This window comes from Schistocerca nitens, chromosome 11 (assembly GCF_023898315.1).
Source record: "Schistocerca nitens isolate TAMUIC-IGC-003100 chromosome 11, iqSchNite1.1, whole genome shotgun sequence".
Classification (NCBI taxonomy): Eukaryota; Metazoa; Arthropoda; class Insecta; order Orthoptera; family Acrididae; genus Schistocerca; species Schistocerca nitens.
The window spans coordinates 201227312-201246168 of record NC_064624.1 but is presented as its reverse complement, the minus strand read 5'-3'; the positions used below and the strand labels follow the sequence as shown (position 1 = coordinate 201246168).

Sequence of the window (18857 nt, the reverse complement as noted above, 5' to 3'; positions counted from 1 at the left end):
GACACTAATTTGGACAAGAGGAAGTGCCAGGATGGCGATTTTACTAGTTCGGAGATCGATTCGATTGGCACGAGCGGTAACCTCGGGACTGTGAGAAACCGCGACAGCCCTGTACGTGCCGATGTATACTCCACAGAGCAGCAGAAAAAATCTTACAGTGACGCTCTGGGCTTCCCGTCGAGAGTCAATGGACGGAGAGATACGCACAAGCATTCAAAGAAATCGCACAGAAAAGACAGGCTAAAGGACCACACGTCGAAAGTTGTAGACGGTATCAGAAATAAATTTGACAAAAAAGAGTGTCGCCGTGAGGAAAACAGTGTACGCATCTCTGCAAAGTACGGCCCTTCTACTGATATCGTAAGCACAGTTTCGAGATCCACAGTTAATCGTGTCGACGATCGAGTGGCAGGTGACGTCGAAGGTTTAAATCACAAATTTTCTTCGCGGTACAAGTTCCGAGATGACGATTCTGTCAGGCAAACTAAAAAAGAATTTGACACCACCTTTCCAGGTAGTATTCCAGCGGATACATCCAGAACCCAAGTTGCAAAGAATTACCAGAATCTCGATATGCTGTCAAAGGGTGCAGCTCGAGAATATCCGAACGAAGATAACGACGTATCGTCGGTTCCCGACGAGGTACGGAGTCCACCAAGGAAACGCCACCGTGACGAAACTCAGACGGCAGTCGGCAAGAAGCACTCCGTATGCGACGATAAATCCGAATACGTGTCTCGTGAGCATGTGGAAGTGGCAGAGACTCACGGGGCACCTAAAAGATCCCACCGGGTCGAGAAGAGTTTCAGAGAGCACCACCGGCATCACAAAAAGCACAAGTGTGCTGCAGAACGAGGCTCCCACAATCAGAGCCCGACTTCACTGAAAGGTCACAGGAGGGAACACCACAAACACCACCGGCACCGCCACCGCCACCACCACCGCCACCACAGGAAAGAGGGAGAGACGGTCGAGCCGAACAGTGTGGTAGCTAACAGTGCCGAATCTGAAGACCCGTCAAATAAATACGACAGACGGCAGGAAGTAGATACCACTGTCGAAGAAATAGGTACGGTACAATCCGAAGAGCAAGTGGAACAGGTCGATGTAGGTGGAGCACCTACGGAAAAGTGTGACCGGCAAGTGACGGTAGACACTATTTTGTCAGACAGTGGAGTCGTGTCCATCCCCGTCGAGATACTAGTCTCGGGTGACGATGCCGACAGTAGCCTGAGGCGCCACGAAGAAAAACGTGTCCGTGAAGAACTCGAGGACATGTTGCAGGTTCTGGAAGGTAGTGCCCGTAAAGGAGACCGCCGAGAAACTGCCGAAGCTGTAACTTCGGAGCAGGTTGCAGGATTCGGCGGAGAGTTCGGAATATTTCCCCTCGGAGACACGGCGGGTCAGCAGGACGTTACGGGATTGGGAGAACCCGTCGGGATCGGTGCCGGTCTGACGTTAGCCTCGCCTCCGCCACCGTTGCTACAGCGACAGTTACGGCAGACTTCCAGTGCCGGCGAGCTGACTGAGGACGAGATCATTGAAATCCTCTCCGAAGTGGAAGGGAACAATACGGTAAGGGAGCCGTCACCACTGGTCACTCCGAAGAAAGACTTCCCCAGGAAGCAGCTGCCAGAGATGGAGCAGGTACGGCCATCAGTCGAGCCGCGAGCTGCGCCAGAGGGCCTGTCGGATGCCGAAGACGATCTCCCACTGTCACTGTCAGTGTGCCTCGGCAGCTTACCGCAGACAACTCCCGCTGTGGACGGAGACGTTCCCGTCGCCCGTTTCGGACCTGCCACTCCGACGGGCCCACCCGTGCTACAGCCGTGCACTGTAGACGGACTCAATGGCGAAAAGGTCTTGCCTCTGCTGCCTGCAGAACCGGCACCGACACCGCCTCAGCCTGACGATAGAGGAGAAGACTGCAATTTAGACGAGAAACTGGGTCCGCCGACACTGGATTTGATAGCTGCACCTCGTGCCGAGGAGGTGGTGCCTGTTAAAGAGGAGGAACCTTTCAGTGAAATACCCGTGTTGTCTCCGGCACCGGCTGTGACAGAGAAGGAAATACTGGACATCGACAGGAAGAATAAACACGAGAAGAGATCGAGGCGACACTCGGAATGTGGCGAAAAGCAGAAGCACATCGTGCCACCCATCTCGATAAAGATTACGTTACCGATAGCCGATATTGCCGATCCCCCCACCAGTGCAGTTAAATCGCAAAAGAAAAAGGAACGTAAAAAGCACAAGAAGAAGGAAAACGTGCTTCAAAATTTTGCTTCGGATAATGCTACCTGCATTAGTAAAATGCCTGAGGTGGTTGAAGAGTCTGGTGAATTAATTCAGAAGGTCGAGGTGAGAGAAGACACTGTAGAGGAGATGCCACCCGTACGCCTACCGGAAGTGCTAGATGTGGCGTGCGCCGATTCTCGAGTCCTCGGTAGTGACGAACATTTGGATCACAGTGGAGAGACTGTGTTCGATTCGACTGCAGCAGCAGGGGAAGGAGAAACCGTCGCAGAGACGTCACGTGTCGAACCCCGATCGGAACTGGATGCAGAGACGGATCGCCAGGACACTACCAAGTCACCTAAGAAGAAGCAGTCTAAGAGCCCCCATAAGCGCAGGAAAGACGCACGTGCCGCACAGAACACGGAAGATGCGGACGAGGCTCTGGCACGCACCATATCTGCCCCCAGGCCACGCCGACTGGCGAAAGAGGTCGCTTTGAAGGAAGTGCGCAACCACTTCCTGATAGATGGACAATTGGAGGCTCTAATCGGAGCCAATGTCGAGGACGAGTTGTCCTTGCTTGCCGTCGACAGTGCACTTTTTGGAGTTACCGACCGACCTGAACCGTCTGGGGACAAGAACAAGCAGGATAAGACCGGTTCCGGGCAAGGGGATGCGGAAGCCGATGCGCCCGTGAAAGCCGTACGTCCCGCCGTCGCTCCGACTGAAAGTGTCGCAGCCGACGGGCGCAATCCCACGGCTACCCGCACTACGTCTTCGTCGGTCACCGAGCAGCGCGGGAGGAGGAAAGCCAGGGCTGACATCTCGAAGACAAATTGTGTTACCGAAGGTGAGGACATAAAAAGCAGTAACAGAGAAGTGGTCGGCCGAGACGTCAAATCGGAGAAGGCGACAGGCGAGTTGACGGGGGATAAGATAAGTGAACTGCAAAAGGTGACGGACGGAGCCGAAGAGCAGTTGCCTGCTACACCTCTGAAGCGAGCCTGCAGTTCTCCCGGAAAGAGCCCCGAACCGAAGAAGAAGGTGAGGAGAGTGAAGGCAAAATCTGGAGTCGTGCCGATCACTAAGTTGAATATTCTGCCGAGTGCACGAGATGTAGTGCCTGCTGTGAAAAGTGTCAAAGCAGAATCGCAGGCAGCAGTTCTGAATGCAGACAAACTGAATATATCTCTCGGAGACAAAAAGGTTGAGGATAATTGTGAGACAGAGCGCAAGGTGACACCGGAGGTGACGAACAAAGCGTATGTATCCCCCAAAGAATCCCCCACGTCCCCGACCCTCCCGAAAGTGCAGCATACGGATGACAGGAGTTTCCGCTCGTTAACTGTGAGGGAGAAGCGATCGACTCGCTGCAACCTGTCGTACGAGGAGATGTACACGTCTTCCGACGTGACGAGCGAGACGGACAATAGTCAGGAGCTCCCTGCAGAGGCGGGAACCGTCCGTGTGCCGGGTAGCGGCCAGGCAGCGCTGCCGTTCCCGCCGAGAGCGAGCAGTGATGACAGTGACGAGTCGGACGACAGCGACGGTGACGACAAGCAGAGGAAGCGGAAAGGATCCAAGAAGAAGGTGACCACACCGGAAGCTGGCACTTCTATCTCAGGTGGGCCGATGTTTTAGTTAAGTAGACAGTTAGCAGCTTTAAATTTAAAGCCAGTTTAAAGGATGCCACATAATATCTGCCGAGAAACACAGCCACTGTTCGATATTTATAACAGATTAACGGTTCGTTTTATAATTTAATCTGATGAGAAACAAAATGTTCCAAATGTCCGTTGGCAAGAAACAGTAAATTGTTCCAAAAATGCCCTCAGTTTAGCAGTGGACAGTGGTTGTAAAGTGTATCTTAGTCAGTGAGCCTCAGTACCTTTAGAATGCCATCAGTACTGATAAAAGAAATATGTGTTTCAAATTTTATTAAAAATAGATTTTATCATTATAAATTTGATATAATTAACAGCCATTGAAAATGAGAAACATATAAACTGTAGTATTTCAGTTTTGCGATTGGATTTTTACTTTCATACTTCGAGAGAATCAGTTCGTTCCCTGGGTCAGTATCTACCACTGAAACATTCGGAGCACTGTGAGCAGTGTCTCGAACACCTGATGTATTTTCTTGAGGAGAAACAAAGAATCGAGCAGTGTCATATTACCAAATACGTCAGCACCAAAGACAGGTGTAGGTTTGATGAATTGTGGCAAACAGCAAGACTGTTTAAACTTCAAACCTCCACTATAATTCCAGAATTCAACCTGATTTCATTATAAGTACAGAATAAACAACACGTATAACATCTCTAGTTTCAAGGGGAGAAAATTATGGGAATAACTGTCAGCCAATTGAGTCACCTGACTGACTCTACACTGCCCTGTACAGATTGACATGTTTGTCTCCAAGATTTCAGTAATAAGTCTGACAAGACATATACTAGATACTGGTACGGCATCAGACTGCATACGCAACAGCCACAAAATCTGGATACTCACAAAGGAAACCCTTATGTAAAAATAGAGCATTACTGTACTACCCCAAAGGAAGTGCGATAGAATCGCTGTTGTTCTTGATATATATAAATGATTTTACGGATAGAGTGGGCAGCAGTCTGCACTTTCCGGTTGATGAGGCTGCGGTATACAGTAAGATTTGAAGTTGAGTGACTGTAGAAGGATACAAGATGACTTAGACAAAATTCCGCGCTAGTGTGATGAATGTCAGTTAGTGCTAAATGTAGAAAATAGAAGTTATTTTGTATGAGTAGGAAAAACAAACCCATAATGTTCATATGCAGCACTAGTAGCAGCCTGCTTGACACAGTCACGTAGTTTAAATATCTCGGTGTAACGTTGGAAAGCGATACGAAATGGAACGGGCGTGCGAGTACTGTGGTAGAGGAGGCGAATGGTTAACTTTGGCAGAAGTTTAGGAAAGTATGGTTCATTTGTAAAGGAGACCACATATAGGACATTGGTGTGACCTATTCTCGAATACTACTCGAGTGTTTGGGATCTGTACCAGATCGGGTTAAAGGAAGACATCAAAGCAGTTCAGACATGGGCTACTAGATTTGTTACTGGCGGGTTTGAACGACGTCCGAGTATTGTGGAGGTGCCTCGGGAATTCGAATGGGAATCCCTGGAGAGAAGGTGATGTTCTTTTTCAGGAACACTATTGAGAAAATTTAGGGAACCAGCATTGGAATCTGCCTGCAGAACGATTCTACTGTTGCCATCATACATTGCACATAAAGGCAGCGAAGATAAGGTACGAGAAATTAGGGCTCGTACAGAGCCACAGACACAGTCGTTTTCCTCCTGCTCTGTTTGCAAGCGAAACAGGAAAGGAAATGACTAGTAGTGGTTCAGAGTACCGTAATTGCCGTACGGTGGCTTGCGGAGTATCTGTGTAAATGTATATGTATTGACTCGTGAGGTGAGCATAGCAGTTCCTTCTTATGGGATGGTTTGTTTGTTAATGAAATCAGATACCGAGTGTTCATTAAAAGTAATTCAGGCAAAGCGTGTGCCATTGTGTCAACTCTGTGAAGAATTACATTCGGTGATTACGGAAGTGCTGTATGCTTAATGCACGTCAAAGGAAAGCGACAAGTAATAGCCGTGCAATAATTATACGTGCCCCGATTTGTAATAAATTTTATGCTCCAGATTTTGAGAAAATTCTTAGAGATGTGGGGGTCTGTTGTGCTATTACCGCCAATTTGCAATGTGGTGGTGCCCCGGGTACTGACACTTTGAATGTTGCCGTGATAGGTATCAGCCCGTGGAATGCGATGGTTCCCTTGAAGTATAAAAGTAAAAAATCCAATCAGAAATTGAAGTTTTACAATTTGTTACTCATTTCAATTCCTGTTAAGTATACAACATTGTATAAATTTGTAATGAAAAAAAATTATTTTTAATAAGATTTGAAATGCGTATCTCTTTTGTCAGTATTGATATGACATATTGTCGTGGGGGGGGGGGGGGGGGAGGGAAGATCGCTAGTTCACCTCACTAACTTTATACCAGAAATTTCCACAGACACATACGTGCAAAGGCAGCTGCTGCACGAGCCACCTCTGTCTGAATGCACACTTGTGGATCTAAAATTCTGATGTCAAAATTAATAAAGTCAGCTGTTGGTAGATGTGTCATTAGTCATAAAAAGTTCTCTTCTGTAAAAATTAAAGAAATCGCCAGGTACCTTGCCTTATCCAGTTGAAAGCCACCATCGTAAGTAATAAGAGCTTCCACCAAACGTATTTCCACCAATTCCTTAATAACTGAATCCGAGAAGGATCTCGTCGACACCATTTCCGTGGCAGAACAGTCCGTGGAATGTCCTGTGAAGATGCCGCGCTCGACTGTGGTTGACTTGCCAGTCTGTGAAAGACGAGTACGGCTATTGTGTTTGACACGTCTTTCACGCACTCTGTGAGTTACCTTACCATTGTAAGCTTTGCCACACTGAGAGATATTGTGTAGATTCCAGAACTCCACAATCCCAGATCTACCTTTGTCACGCCGAGAAGAGCTAAAGTAGTTGTAGGTGCACAGAAGGTTGCTTTTGACATAATGTTTCCTCCAGATCGTACTTAATTTCGACGATATATTGTCGAGATGGGGGGAATGCGACAGAGGTCGCTTGTGTAGTGACTGCCTTTGTACGTGTCTCTCTGTGCCAATTTTCAGTATAAAGTTAGAGATGTCAGCTAACAATCTCCAGCGCAAAATGATCACCTGAAGATAGCTGAATGGCTGTTGGTAGAAATATTATTACGAGAAGTTGATGTTATCTGGCCGGGATCCCGAAACTTTACAGAATACACTTCATGCCAGGAAAATTTCGAAAATGGTGATGCGTGTTGTGTTTTCCTCCTATCTGTCGATATAACTGTTCAGATTTAATTGTGATTGATTATCTGTGACAAATTTAATAAGAAAAAGTTAATGGAAGTGCAGTTAGAATGCGTATCTCCTACGCATTCAACACTTCACAAATTTCTGTTGATTTAATATCGGATCATGCATCTTGCCTTATTTTTTGCTCTGAGTGATTGACAGAGCTGTGTTTTTCTGTTCACTGGCTTGTGTTCCAGTGAAATGAGTTGAGAATTGTTCCTGGGTTTGTCTCTGCTCAAGTTATTAATGTGTAGTCAGACGTAATTCTTGCATCTGCTGCCTCTTCTACTCATTCAATTTACATTACGAAATGAATTGTTAATGCTTCCTAGAAATTTTCAACCTCTCTCACATATGGTCTGTGTATGATAAATAAGTAAAAGACCAAAATGATTGTGTAGTGTCTGCAGAGAGATTTCTGTTTCTGTTACACTGCAATCTTGGAACATCTACAAAAGTATTACAACCCACATAAAGTTATGGTACTTTCTTCAAGATCTGTAAAGTGCTATTGAGGAAAAGGTGACGTGTATGAGATTATTACATGTTGATGATGCAACTTTCAGGGATGGTGGAGAGGGGTAAATGTATAAATGTAAGATAACGGTCCCTGGTGTGGAAACAACAGAGTTGAAAGTTATAAGTGAAAATTGTTATGATATCTCTCACAGTAGACCTCTTCTATTGCAAGCACTTTGCTTTCCATACTGTGTGGAGGAAGTAGCATGGACCAAAACAAGAAGAAAGAAAAAAAAAAAATCACTTAACAAGGGCTCGAAATTGTGTGCCGTAAGAGCTATGAGGACTTCTTCAGTAGGAGGGACGAGTTTCACAGTAGCAAAGATGAAAAAGTTCTTGTACCTCCACGTTTACTGGACATTTTTTTGTGTTTTTGGTACGGTGTGTGGGAGAGTGTACTTCTGCCACCTCTACACTGCCTTCCCGCTTACGCCCCACCCACACTCCCCTTTCTCTGTTCCGTTCATAAATGGTGCACGGGGGACGAGCCTCAGTATGAGCTGCAATTTCTTGGATTTTTCAAGAGAGGTCTTTTGTGGGATGAGAAGAGTGTGAGATTAAGTAATAGATCTTTTGAGATCAAGATTGGAAAATACACTTCTGGAATTTCGATAGCAAACCTCTCTCTGATCCACAGAGCCCCTCTTGTAGTGCAAATTACTGTAGTTTGACAAAGATCTCTATTATGCCCTTATGCTTATTTACATGCTCTTAGTCTTTGTATCTTCTGTATCTAGCAAGAGTCCCAGATTGACGAACAATATGTGAGAATCGAACAAATGAGTGTTTTTTGAGCTGTTTCCATTGTGGGTGAATTCCATTACCTATTGCTACGTGCAGTGAATCTCTGTACTGCTTCTGATTTTCGTACAACCAGTTTAATGTGGTTGGTCGTACCGTATAAGGTTTTCTCTGGGTGGGTACTCCCGCATAGTTCAGTCGTTGCTATATTCGGTGAGTGATCGCCGATGTGGATAGATTACTACTCACCTAATAGAGTGGCACCGGGCAGTGGACTGACTGGTGGAAAGTATAGGAAACTGCTTGGCTTCTGAATAAAGATTTTACATTGGATCTGGAAATACCAACACAGTTTATCAATCACAGCTAAGGAATTATCTGCCTTACTTACCTACCATTTCACTGCTCTACATTCCTTTATTTGGTGGTCAGTGAGTTACGTTCCCATATATATAAAAATCCATCTTGTGTTTTGCAACAATTTGTTAAAATATTATGTAGTTCCAATTTTAGACCATCTTATCTAGACCAGAATAACAAATTGATGGACACTGGGGAACAGTTGTGCATTGAAAAAAGTAATTGTGCCAGTTTATGACGGGATACCCGTGTGCACAGTATTGTATGTTTTGTGACGATATCACTATTATAGTAGGCCGTGTTATGAAACAGGCACGAAGGTGGTCATTGCTGACTGAAATCGGTAGTGAAAGCACTAAAACGTTTTGTGATCATTGATGTAAATACAGGAAATTCATTCTACATATTTCACATTAGATACATTCCCTGTTAGGGTGCAGTAGTGATTACATTTTGGAGGATCATAATGGCCATTTCCCTTTTCTGTGCACTTTTGCCACAAGCTTCAGGTGACGACAAATTTTATTGCTGTCGACTGGCATAAAATGTTTCTGTGGCCGAAGCAGTCTACAGTATTGTCACGATCCTATAACAATTACGCTGTGCTACTGCTATCAGCCTTGCACTGCTGGTGAGTTGCAGAACATTTTGACTCGATCTTAGGTCAAAAATTCTTCACGGTATTACTTTTAAATTTTCTGTATTTTTGTGAAATATACATTTAGATTATTAGTGTAATGTCTTTGGATGCATACGTGTTATGGAGGGTCCTCACTTTTTCCAGTGCTATTTTAAATGACTGATCTGCTGAAACCACCTGAGCCACTAAATGTTCTGTTTCAGTATCTGACTACAGTGAAATTTATTGTTAAAAGAAATGTAGTCAGTGCTGCTCTGTAGTAAGCTACAGACAATCTGTTATGTAAAACTAGCACATCCACAGAAAGATAAAGAAGAATTGGAACACTTGAATTATCAGCTGCAATTGTTGACCACAGCTGTCTGTGGAAATCGCCTCCCGAGCTGCCGGACTGAAATGACAGCGAGCGGATGCTAACAGAACTGAATGAGGGACCGAGCTCACTCTGTGATTACTGTCGCTGCAGTAGCTCTCGTGCAGACGACAGTCTGTCGACCACTTTGTTATTTTGATCTCAGCTTCGATAGATAACAGAAATCTCGAATGTTGACCGTACAGCAGACTTTGTGCTTTACCAGTTTTTGAAAATATTGTTTCTTTATTTCGTACACTTTCAGTAGTACTTGACAAAAAATGTATCCCGGAATTCTCCGATACACGTGCAGGGGTGCCGAAGCGACGGAGCAGTACCGGATCGTCGAAGTTCTACTGCGCGGCCTGCGACCGGCACTTCACGACGGCTTACAATTTGGCAAAGCACGCCCGCTCGAACAGGCACGTCGCACGTGCTATGGCGCGCCTGCCGATGGTGGGTGTGGAGCAGAACCCGGGGCCGAGTGGAGGCGGGAAGGCGCAGACCGGGGCTGCATCCCCACGTTCGGAGGCGGACGGGCGGCCGCAGGCCGCGGCGTCCGGAGTCGGAGTTGGAGCGGCGCGACCGGCACCGACTGCGGAACGACCGCCCGCGGCGGCGAATGCCGCGTCTGCAGACAGCTCACTCGCAGACGTCGCGGAGGAGTCCGAGGGGGAAATCCTCCGCAACCAGGTGAGAGGCAATTGTACAGTGTCAGTGCAGTGCTAGAGTGCCATTTTTCAAACTTTCTTATCGGAATTGAGGGCATCAGATAATCACATAAATGTCACCGTGGGATTCTTGAGACCGAGGAGTAAAGAAAAGTCTTTAATTTAAAACCTGTATGTTTTGTTGTAAACTATCTAACACTCGGCAACTTATCTGTCCCAGTCTTACTGTAAATGGGGAAAAGGATTGAAATGGGCCTGTAGTATACCTGAGCCTAGTTTATTACACATTTTTGAAAGAATAAGCACAGCACACTTAGATTACAAAATAAAATCTTTTACCAATACCTTTTAATGGTAGTTAGTACAAAAATTGATTATTTTCTATGCTCTTAGTGCCTATTCCTGGTGCACAAATACTATGGGCTCAACACCAGTTTTGTTGATTACGAATTTTGTTTTTCTTCCATTCCGTTCCCACCCACACTCCTGTTCTAGGAGTGAAATGTCTGCCAAACCCTCCGTATCTCTCGTCGAATGGTATTCTTTAATTGAAGTCCAGTACGTGGCTTATTGACGTACACTTCGTTCTCGAGAAAGCCCGACGGAAAATGTAATGTGGGCTAAGATCGGGAGAGTTAAGCGGCCAGTTAACATTTCCTCTGTGAGATGTCACCCTCCCCAGAAGAACTTCCTTACTTCAGCAATACATATATTCCAAGTGTGAGATGTCGCACCATCTTGGCAAAACCAAACTTTCAGACTATATGTGCCACAGCGACAAAGTGCCGAGATGATAAATTTGTCCGACGTGTTCGGAAAGTGCTCAGAGTTCACAGTGACAGCTCCCCTATTTTCTTCTGAGAAATATGGCCGTACGATACCTCGGAAGAGATGAGGTGCTGTGACGTATCTCCGTAATCCGATGCACACTGTAACTCGTGTAACAATGCAGTGAGTGCCTTCACAGGACGACAGTTTCGTGTGTTAACATTGCCGTCAGGAAAAAATTAGCCTCATCTCACATTAAAATCACAATCTCAGTTTCATCCTACAACATCTCTCTCATTACTTCAGCAAAACATTCCTCCTCACAAAATCTTGAGAGCTCAACTCCTGAACAGCTGCAGTTTTGTAAGGATAAAAGTGTAGACTGTGATCCAATATACGGAATGTGTCGTCTTGTAGATCGGCTGGGGCTCTGTCGAACTGCTTGATGCGCATAGCACAACTTCAGTATTCTCAGGTGTGGGGCCGTCTTTGTGCTGCCTCCAGTCGACTCCCTCCCCCCTTCCTCTTCCCCTCACACTCCCACCTTTTCTGTCCCTTCCCTCCAATGCAGAACAGGTATCACGAATGTTTGTTACTTGTACCAGAAATGTATTGGGGGTTATTTGAATTGCAGCATTATGTGGAACATTGAATTGGAGACGGAACTTCCTATGAATGGTGTTTATAGAATCAGCATTTTTAAATACCCTATCTATGACAAGCACATGTTGTTGCACAGTCCACCTTTGCATTTCAACTAAACAGATATTGCAGGTGAAAACAGTGAGCCCAAGTGCACCTCTCCGTGACTCTATTCAAAAAGTCAGGTAAAGTGGCTCACCCTCCAAGTGGACTGTGATCGTAGCTGTTTTATTGCTCAGTATTGTACAATAATCGTGTCTTGTTAATGTATTGTAATTATCTTTATTCATTACACTTACTTCTTCATTGTTTTTCACAAACATAATTAGTTTAAGGACTTAAAATGAGTACACAGTTGATGAATTGTACTTGATGAAGTAGTACCTACAACACTGAAACCCAAATATCCTATCTGTGTAGACGGTGGGTGCCTCACCGCAAATTCCTACCCCGTATTGCAAAAGTGAGTGGATTAAGCTGTAGTATACTTGTTTAAAGACAGTAAGCACTATTATATTTATGAGACATTTGAGCACGGTAATGTTGCAGCTAATCTTTTTACAGATGCAGTGCGTATGCTCTCTCCACATAAGATGTTCACCAATCACAGTGACTAAAAATTTATGTGATGTTTGAGCTGTAGACAATGATTCAGTATTTATGTCCACTTCAAGTTTGCTGTAATTTAACCAAAACTTCACCAAAACCGTCTCTACTTTATTCAGTGTAAGTTTATTCACGATTAGATATTATACGGGCTGAAAGAAGTTCTATTTATTGTTTCACGATGCTAGCTGTTCTGTACAGTCCCAACTAACAAATGGTGTAGCGTCAGCATTGTTTACTAGCTCTGAATTTTGTGGCTGTGTTATTTCATTACTTTATACGAGAAACAAAAGGTCCGAGAAGGCTTGTGTGGGGTACTCCAGTCACAAGTGTCGTATTTCAATTTTACTGTTAGGGCCCTGTCTTCATTTTTACAACGTAACATAGCACACTGTCTTTCTGTCTCAGAGATAAGATCTTGAAAAATTTAGTGCTTATCTTCTTATACCGTAAGTTCCTAATTTCAACGATTTGGTACTGCACGATTCACAGAATCGGAGGCCTTTAACAAATCTAGAAAAGTCCAACTGGTTTGTTTTCTCTATACAGTCTGTTTAGCAAGTCTTGGGAAAACCTTGCCACTGCTTTAATTGTGGATTTTCCTCAACAGGACCTGTGCTGCAGGCTGTTTTTATTTTATTTATTTATTTATTTATTTTTTAGTTTTTATTTTCACCACCAACATTAAGTTTTCCACCTCCACCAGTTCTGTTATGGATAGTACACCCAACTGCTCATAAATGTGACAGTTTGCCACACATGTTCCACAGGCTAAACAGAGCACCCCTCAAACCCCAAAAGCACACACTTGAAATATAGATAATCAAACAAATTCCTCTTGAAAATGGATACAAAGCAGACACCATAAACACACTCAACAAGAAGATAAAAATGAAAGGTCAAGGTGGTCACCACCTATGCAAGTGCTCACATAAAGCGTCTGATAACACCGGCGTAAACACACAAACAGTAAGGAAGACCACACTATGTATGAAAAAAAAGAAAGGTGGTATGAACTAACATATAATAATAAAATAGTATGTAGATTTGGAAATATCATGAAGAAACAAGGGTTTCCAATAGCGTTCAGAACAAGCAACACAACTCAACCCAAAAAATACGGTCAGGCAATGAAACTCCAGACAAATTCCATACAACAGGAATACTTAAACTCACGTGCAGCTCCTATCAGTCACAGTATGTGTGACAAGCTTTCAGGAATTTCTGATCAAGGTTCACAGTACACTTGAGAACTGCGAATAATGACAGCACACATTCCACTTTCACAGAACCCATAATAAATGGAATCTATCACCCCACAAATCTATTGTAACTGATCTACATATTCTGAAACACAGCAACAAATGACACAGTAAATTAACATTAGAAGAAAACTATTACATACGAAAGGTTCTAGTCGAAGGCAAAAACAATAAATGAAAACACAACACACTGCAAAAATACACTCTTCACTGCTTTAAGAGAAATTACACAGGACACAGAACAGAAATAACACACTGAAATGTTTCATGTCTTGCTTTTCTAGTGGAGGTGACAGGAATGGGCCGTTGAAACTGTCTATTAGTCGACCTGCAGCTCCTGTATTTTACTAGATTTTCCAATTCTCTTAAGTTTTCAGCAGTCACCGTACAATATCGATGCTGTGCAGTGTCCTCGAACCGTGAACCGGCGTTTCAGCTGTGGACTACGATCCACTGCGTCGACAGTGCTGAAAGAGAAGTTGAACTCGGTGTATTTTCTATAACATACAATCCTAACGTCTCCTCATTGATAGACTGCACCACTTCTCCACATTGATAGACTGTGTAACTTCTCATTGTAGACTACATAGGCTTAATATTCCAGCTAGATGTTTCTGTGAGTGCATTTCACAAAAGGCTGAACAATTTTTACAATAAAATCGGAGCAACAAGTATCTTTTCAACGACGATTCCATTGACTTCGTGGAGGTCGTATGTGCTCCATGCCCTTCTCTCGTGGCCCCACAGAGCAATCAAATTCATCCATTAGGCAGAGTGCCAGTTCGCAGCCCTAATCACTGATAGCAGAGGATTCCGATCTGCATAAACCCTCAGATACATTCTGAAATGGGGTGCTTCCAACTCAGTACTCAACAAACGCATGCATTCTTGCTTGCCCCCTCTCTCCTCACCCCTCTGCACACAAGCATGTGCACACACACGCATGCCCTCCCCCCCCCCCCCCCCCCAAAAAAAAAAAAACACACACGGATCTGTATAAAAACAGAAATCGTCAAATTTGTGCTACACCTTTCAGAACTTCTTGTAATACCTGATACATCCCATGAGACACATTAGCGGAATATTTTAATTACTACTAAGTGAAAGGTTACACTTTTTCTGTGTTTCTCATAACAGTTTAGCTGCAACAGGATATGTTCCAACCTAGCACCCACCAAAATTGTATAATAATACATTCACAAATTCCATTTCTAATAACACACGTTTCTAAGTTCACATTTACATGTTTGTTAATAACAGCTGCTCGTACTTTTGCAGATGATTTGCTGTATGCTGAAAAGGTAAAAGAAAAATTATTCAATGATTCAAAGTAAAATAAAAAAAAATGTTATAAAATTAGCCTCATGTGTGTCTGGCACCAAGCAGTACATACATGTTTTTTGTAATGTAATGCAACACTGCTAATTTTTCATCATGCAGATGAAAGAAACCCACTGATGATTCCACCATTTTGCAAAAACTAGTTTGGGAAATAAACAAACAAACATGTTTTGCACCAAGACAGACTCACAAACCCCTGTTGTTTAACACAGACACAAAAGAAGAGTTTGTGTTACAGTGCTCATTTTAACAATATTATGAGAAGGAGAGTTGCCACTCACCTTATAGCGTAGATGTTGCGTTGCAGATAGGCACAACAAAAAGACTCTTGCAACTAAAGCTTTCGGCAATGGATGTCTGAATGCATCCTGAGTCGCTGACCTTTCACTACTGCAGAAGAGCTTCTTCTGTATCACAGTGGATAAAATCTTTCGAGTATTCATCATAAAACGTAGAGAGCTCACCGTGTGCTATTGTTTCCGGAAAACCTCATTTCGATATCTCGAGTCATTTCAGATATGACAATTGTGATGACAATGAGATTCGCAATGCGCGAGGACGTGAATAGGTGTGTCGCCCGCGATCGCCCGTCAGATATACAATGTGACAACAAAATGTGAGATATCGTTCCGCTCTCAGTATCAAATAAAATTTTTATATCTACCTTTCATTCCCCTTAATGTATGAGCTAAAATCGACCAAACATAAAGTTTGCAAAATGTGTTTCTGCCAATACAAACTCTCTAAAAATTGTGTCCAGTGTTTTACATTATTAGATTCAGTGCAGTAAGTATGACAGATAATGAAAAGAAATTCAATTCTTAATCGAGTGAGGATATCGGAGTGTAAGATGTGCAAAAATCAGTATTTTTCACCCAATAGTTTTAAAAAAATGAGAGAAGTATTTCACACGAGCCAGCATGCCGTCTCTCAGCACGGGCACCGGCGTTTGGTGAGCATTTCAGCAAAACAGAGGCCGCCTCAGTACGGAATGCAGAGAGAATGTTTGTAGCAGTGAAAGATTTAAGTGGTGAATGTGTGGTTGTAGTGCGCCAATGTTACTGTTGTCACAAATTGCAATGGAGCAACATTTCTAAATCAGTTGTCAGAAACATTGTCCAGAATGTTTTTAAGGACAGAAAAATGTGTGAAAATTTTATCCCGCACACTTCTCCTCCCGTAGGTGGGCAACATTAATCAAAAAGTTAAGTGCACTAATCCTTAACCCGTTACTAAACATGTTAACTTCATTAAACGTTGAAGTGTTAATTTACAGGAGATTTATCTGAAGTTAAGCGTTGACTTCTACCAGTAAAGTTTACGTTGTTGGTGTAGTGAAATGAGCAAGTGAATCAATCATATTATTGTTGCTTAAATAAAAATGTTTTTTTCATCTCAAAAAATTATGTCATGAGCTGATCAACAATCAGCCGTAGTTGCCACGCAAACAATTTTGCGAAGTAAAATGAATAATTTAACTGTCATTAAGGCAAGTCGTGACCACGAGAGCTGTAAAGGACTCGAGGCGTAGAATAAATCAGATATTTCACTTTATAATTTGCTCAACTATTGGAACAAAATCTGAAATTATTTAATTTTATGCTTTCAGTGTAGTTACACAATAATGATGTCCCTTTGTACCTTAGGTTCTAAAGGTCCTGTACACGAAAGACTACACCACTGCTCATAAAATTGAAGATAAAATTGTCTTTGGTCTTAAAATGATTTTTTTAAAGTAGTGACTCATATTCATCAAATACTCTTGATAGATTATTTTGAATTTCAATGAAAAAGCATGTGTTTACGTAATGAGATGTTGCTTTAATTGAATATGCTAGTCAACGGTGCATCAGCCTAATGTTCTCCTCGAAGTTGAATTTTTGCTAGGGTTTAAAATTATCAGCTTCTCAAACGTCTTCAGTTGAATGAAGTGTACAGGAATCACGTTTGTAACAAAAAAGTTCTGTATGGCTTGGTCCACACTGCTGTCAGTCACTGCAGTGCCAAAAGACTCTCCTGAGCTTCTCTGTTGTATTCTTTTAACTGGATTACTGCTACTTGCTCTGCTGTCAGTATCCGAATGTCCAAGATTGCTTTTTCTTCTTGACTTTCCTCAACCGGACCCAGCTTTCACTGTTCCTTTAAACTTTACGTACCGCTGTTCCTGTGTTCTTCTGATATGCTGTTTCAAATTGATAAGGCTTGAAGTGTGAGCCACGATCGTTGATTTCTTCTTTTCTTTTTGCAGCACAGTTTACATTTGAAATGTATTTGTTCTGCCAAAATTAGTGTAATCAATAAATGCAACCACGGATTTTCGTCAGTTGTAGAGCTGCAATCTGATCCCCCAATTTAGTTTCCACAGTCCATCGACTAAGAAAAAGTAGTACTTAACGCAAACTCAGTAAACGAACAACAATAAACAGCCAAAAGTAGTTATTCTCAGTCGAAGTTGTTTGTTTACGTCAGTCGTGTATGCACCAGTGTACCCTTACACCCCCATATCCTGAGCTGGTCAGAACCATTTGCACAGGTGGTGGCGCATCATTTCTGTTATAAATAGTAGGTCCCGAATTAACGATTAATGGACTCGAAGACAGTTAACAAAAATTAAAGTACCCATTAATGTTTTAATATATTTAAAAGTTAATCTATTAATTAATGATTAACAGTCTTGTGTCCAGCGGTGTCAACTCCTGAATGAAAATGACATACAGACATCTTCTGCGATTGAATCGAAATCCAAAATGTGGACAATTCTTTCTGGAAAAAATAATTGCAGTTGTCATGACTTCGTGTTATCGATAGGAACCTACAAAAAAATGACAAAATGAAGAAATTCGCATTACAGATTAATGCATTGATAACATAGCCACATTCGAGTTAGTGTGAACTCCAGGTTCGAATAACGACAGTATGGACACGATAGGTTGCTAGTCACCACATAGCAGAGGCGTTTAGTCACAGATGGACACAATGCAAAAGACTGTTAAAATATTAAAGCTTTTGGAGAAAGTCCTGCATCAGAAGTAGAAAATGCATGGACACATTCACAGTGTCCTGAAATGCCCTGAAACAGTGTGTGTGTGTGTGTGTGTGTGTGTGTGTGTGTGTGTGTGTGTGTGTTTCTACTGAGGAAGAGGAACTTTGTCCAAAAGCTTTAATATTGTAGCAGTTGTCTACATTTTGTCTGTCTGTGACCTCAGTGTGTGGTAATAGGAATCTATCCTTTACATACGGTTGCTGTTAGTCAGTATGACATGTGAGCTTCCGTAATGTCCAGCCACAGAGTTGCTAATTGGGTAGGGGTGTCCAAACTGTCGATAGGAGACGTAGCATCGACCCCATTAGTGCTGCGAGGATTTTCACTTTGTGTAGCTGCGCTTGTAGTGGTTGCCAGTGCCCTGCACTCACAATGTGCTACAAGACCGTAGTGACGGGTAGGTGACACCCACGTGTTCTCCTTCGAGGGGTAGAAATGAGGTGACTGAGGTAGTGAAGTTCATCATCGACAGGGATTGTGGTGGGTTATGTAGCCTCTTGCTGTTTCAGCCGTGAGCAATAGCTACCCTGTAGGCCGACAGCACTCGAAAGACTGCGAAGTAGTGGGTGTAATGCATTTGGTTCCCTCGACTATGACTGGTCTTCCCCCTGCCCTGCTCCCCACACCCCTCTCATCCCCAGGCCGTACTAGGTCACTGTACAGCTTGCCCCCTTCTTCATCGTACACACAACCAGTAGGAATTAAAGCGGAAACTACAATTGATACAAGATGTCTGTCCCTGCTGCATCTC

The 18857-nt window shown here is 43.3% G+C and overlaps 1 protein-coding gene across 4 annotated transcripts in view; it reads left to right on the top strand.

The window, feature by feature from the left end:
- The first annotated feature begins 429 nt into the window (after nucleotides 1-429).
- The window catches only part of LOC126212874 (uncharacterized), a 95152-nt gene continuing 76724 nt past the window's right edge, over nucleotides 430-18857 (top strand). For 2 of the 4 annotated variants that reach the window (XM_049940371.1, XM_049940370.1), the window contains exons 1-2: nucleotides 432-3862; nucleotides 10087-10466. In XM_049940371.1, coding sequence (XP_049796328.1) covers nucleotides 574-3862; nucleotides 10087-10466 — 3669 coding nt within the window. In that variant the 5' untranslated portion in view covers nucleotides 432-573. Of the gene's footprint in view, nucleotides 3863-10086; nucleotides 10467-18857 lie in introns of all 4 variants that reach the window. The other 2 variants (XM_049940369.1, XM_049940368.1) reach the window with 2 other exon arrangements.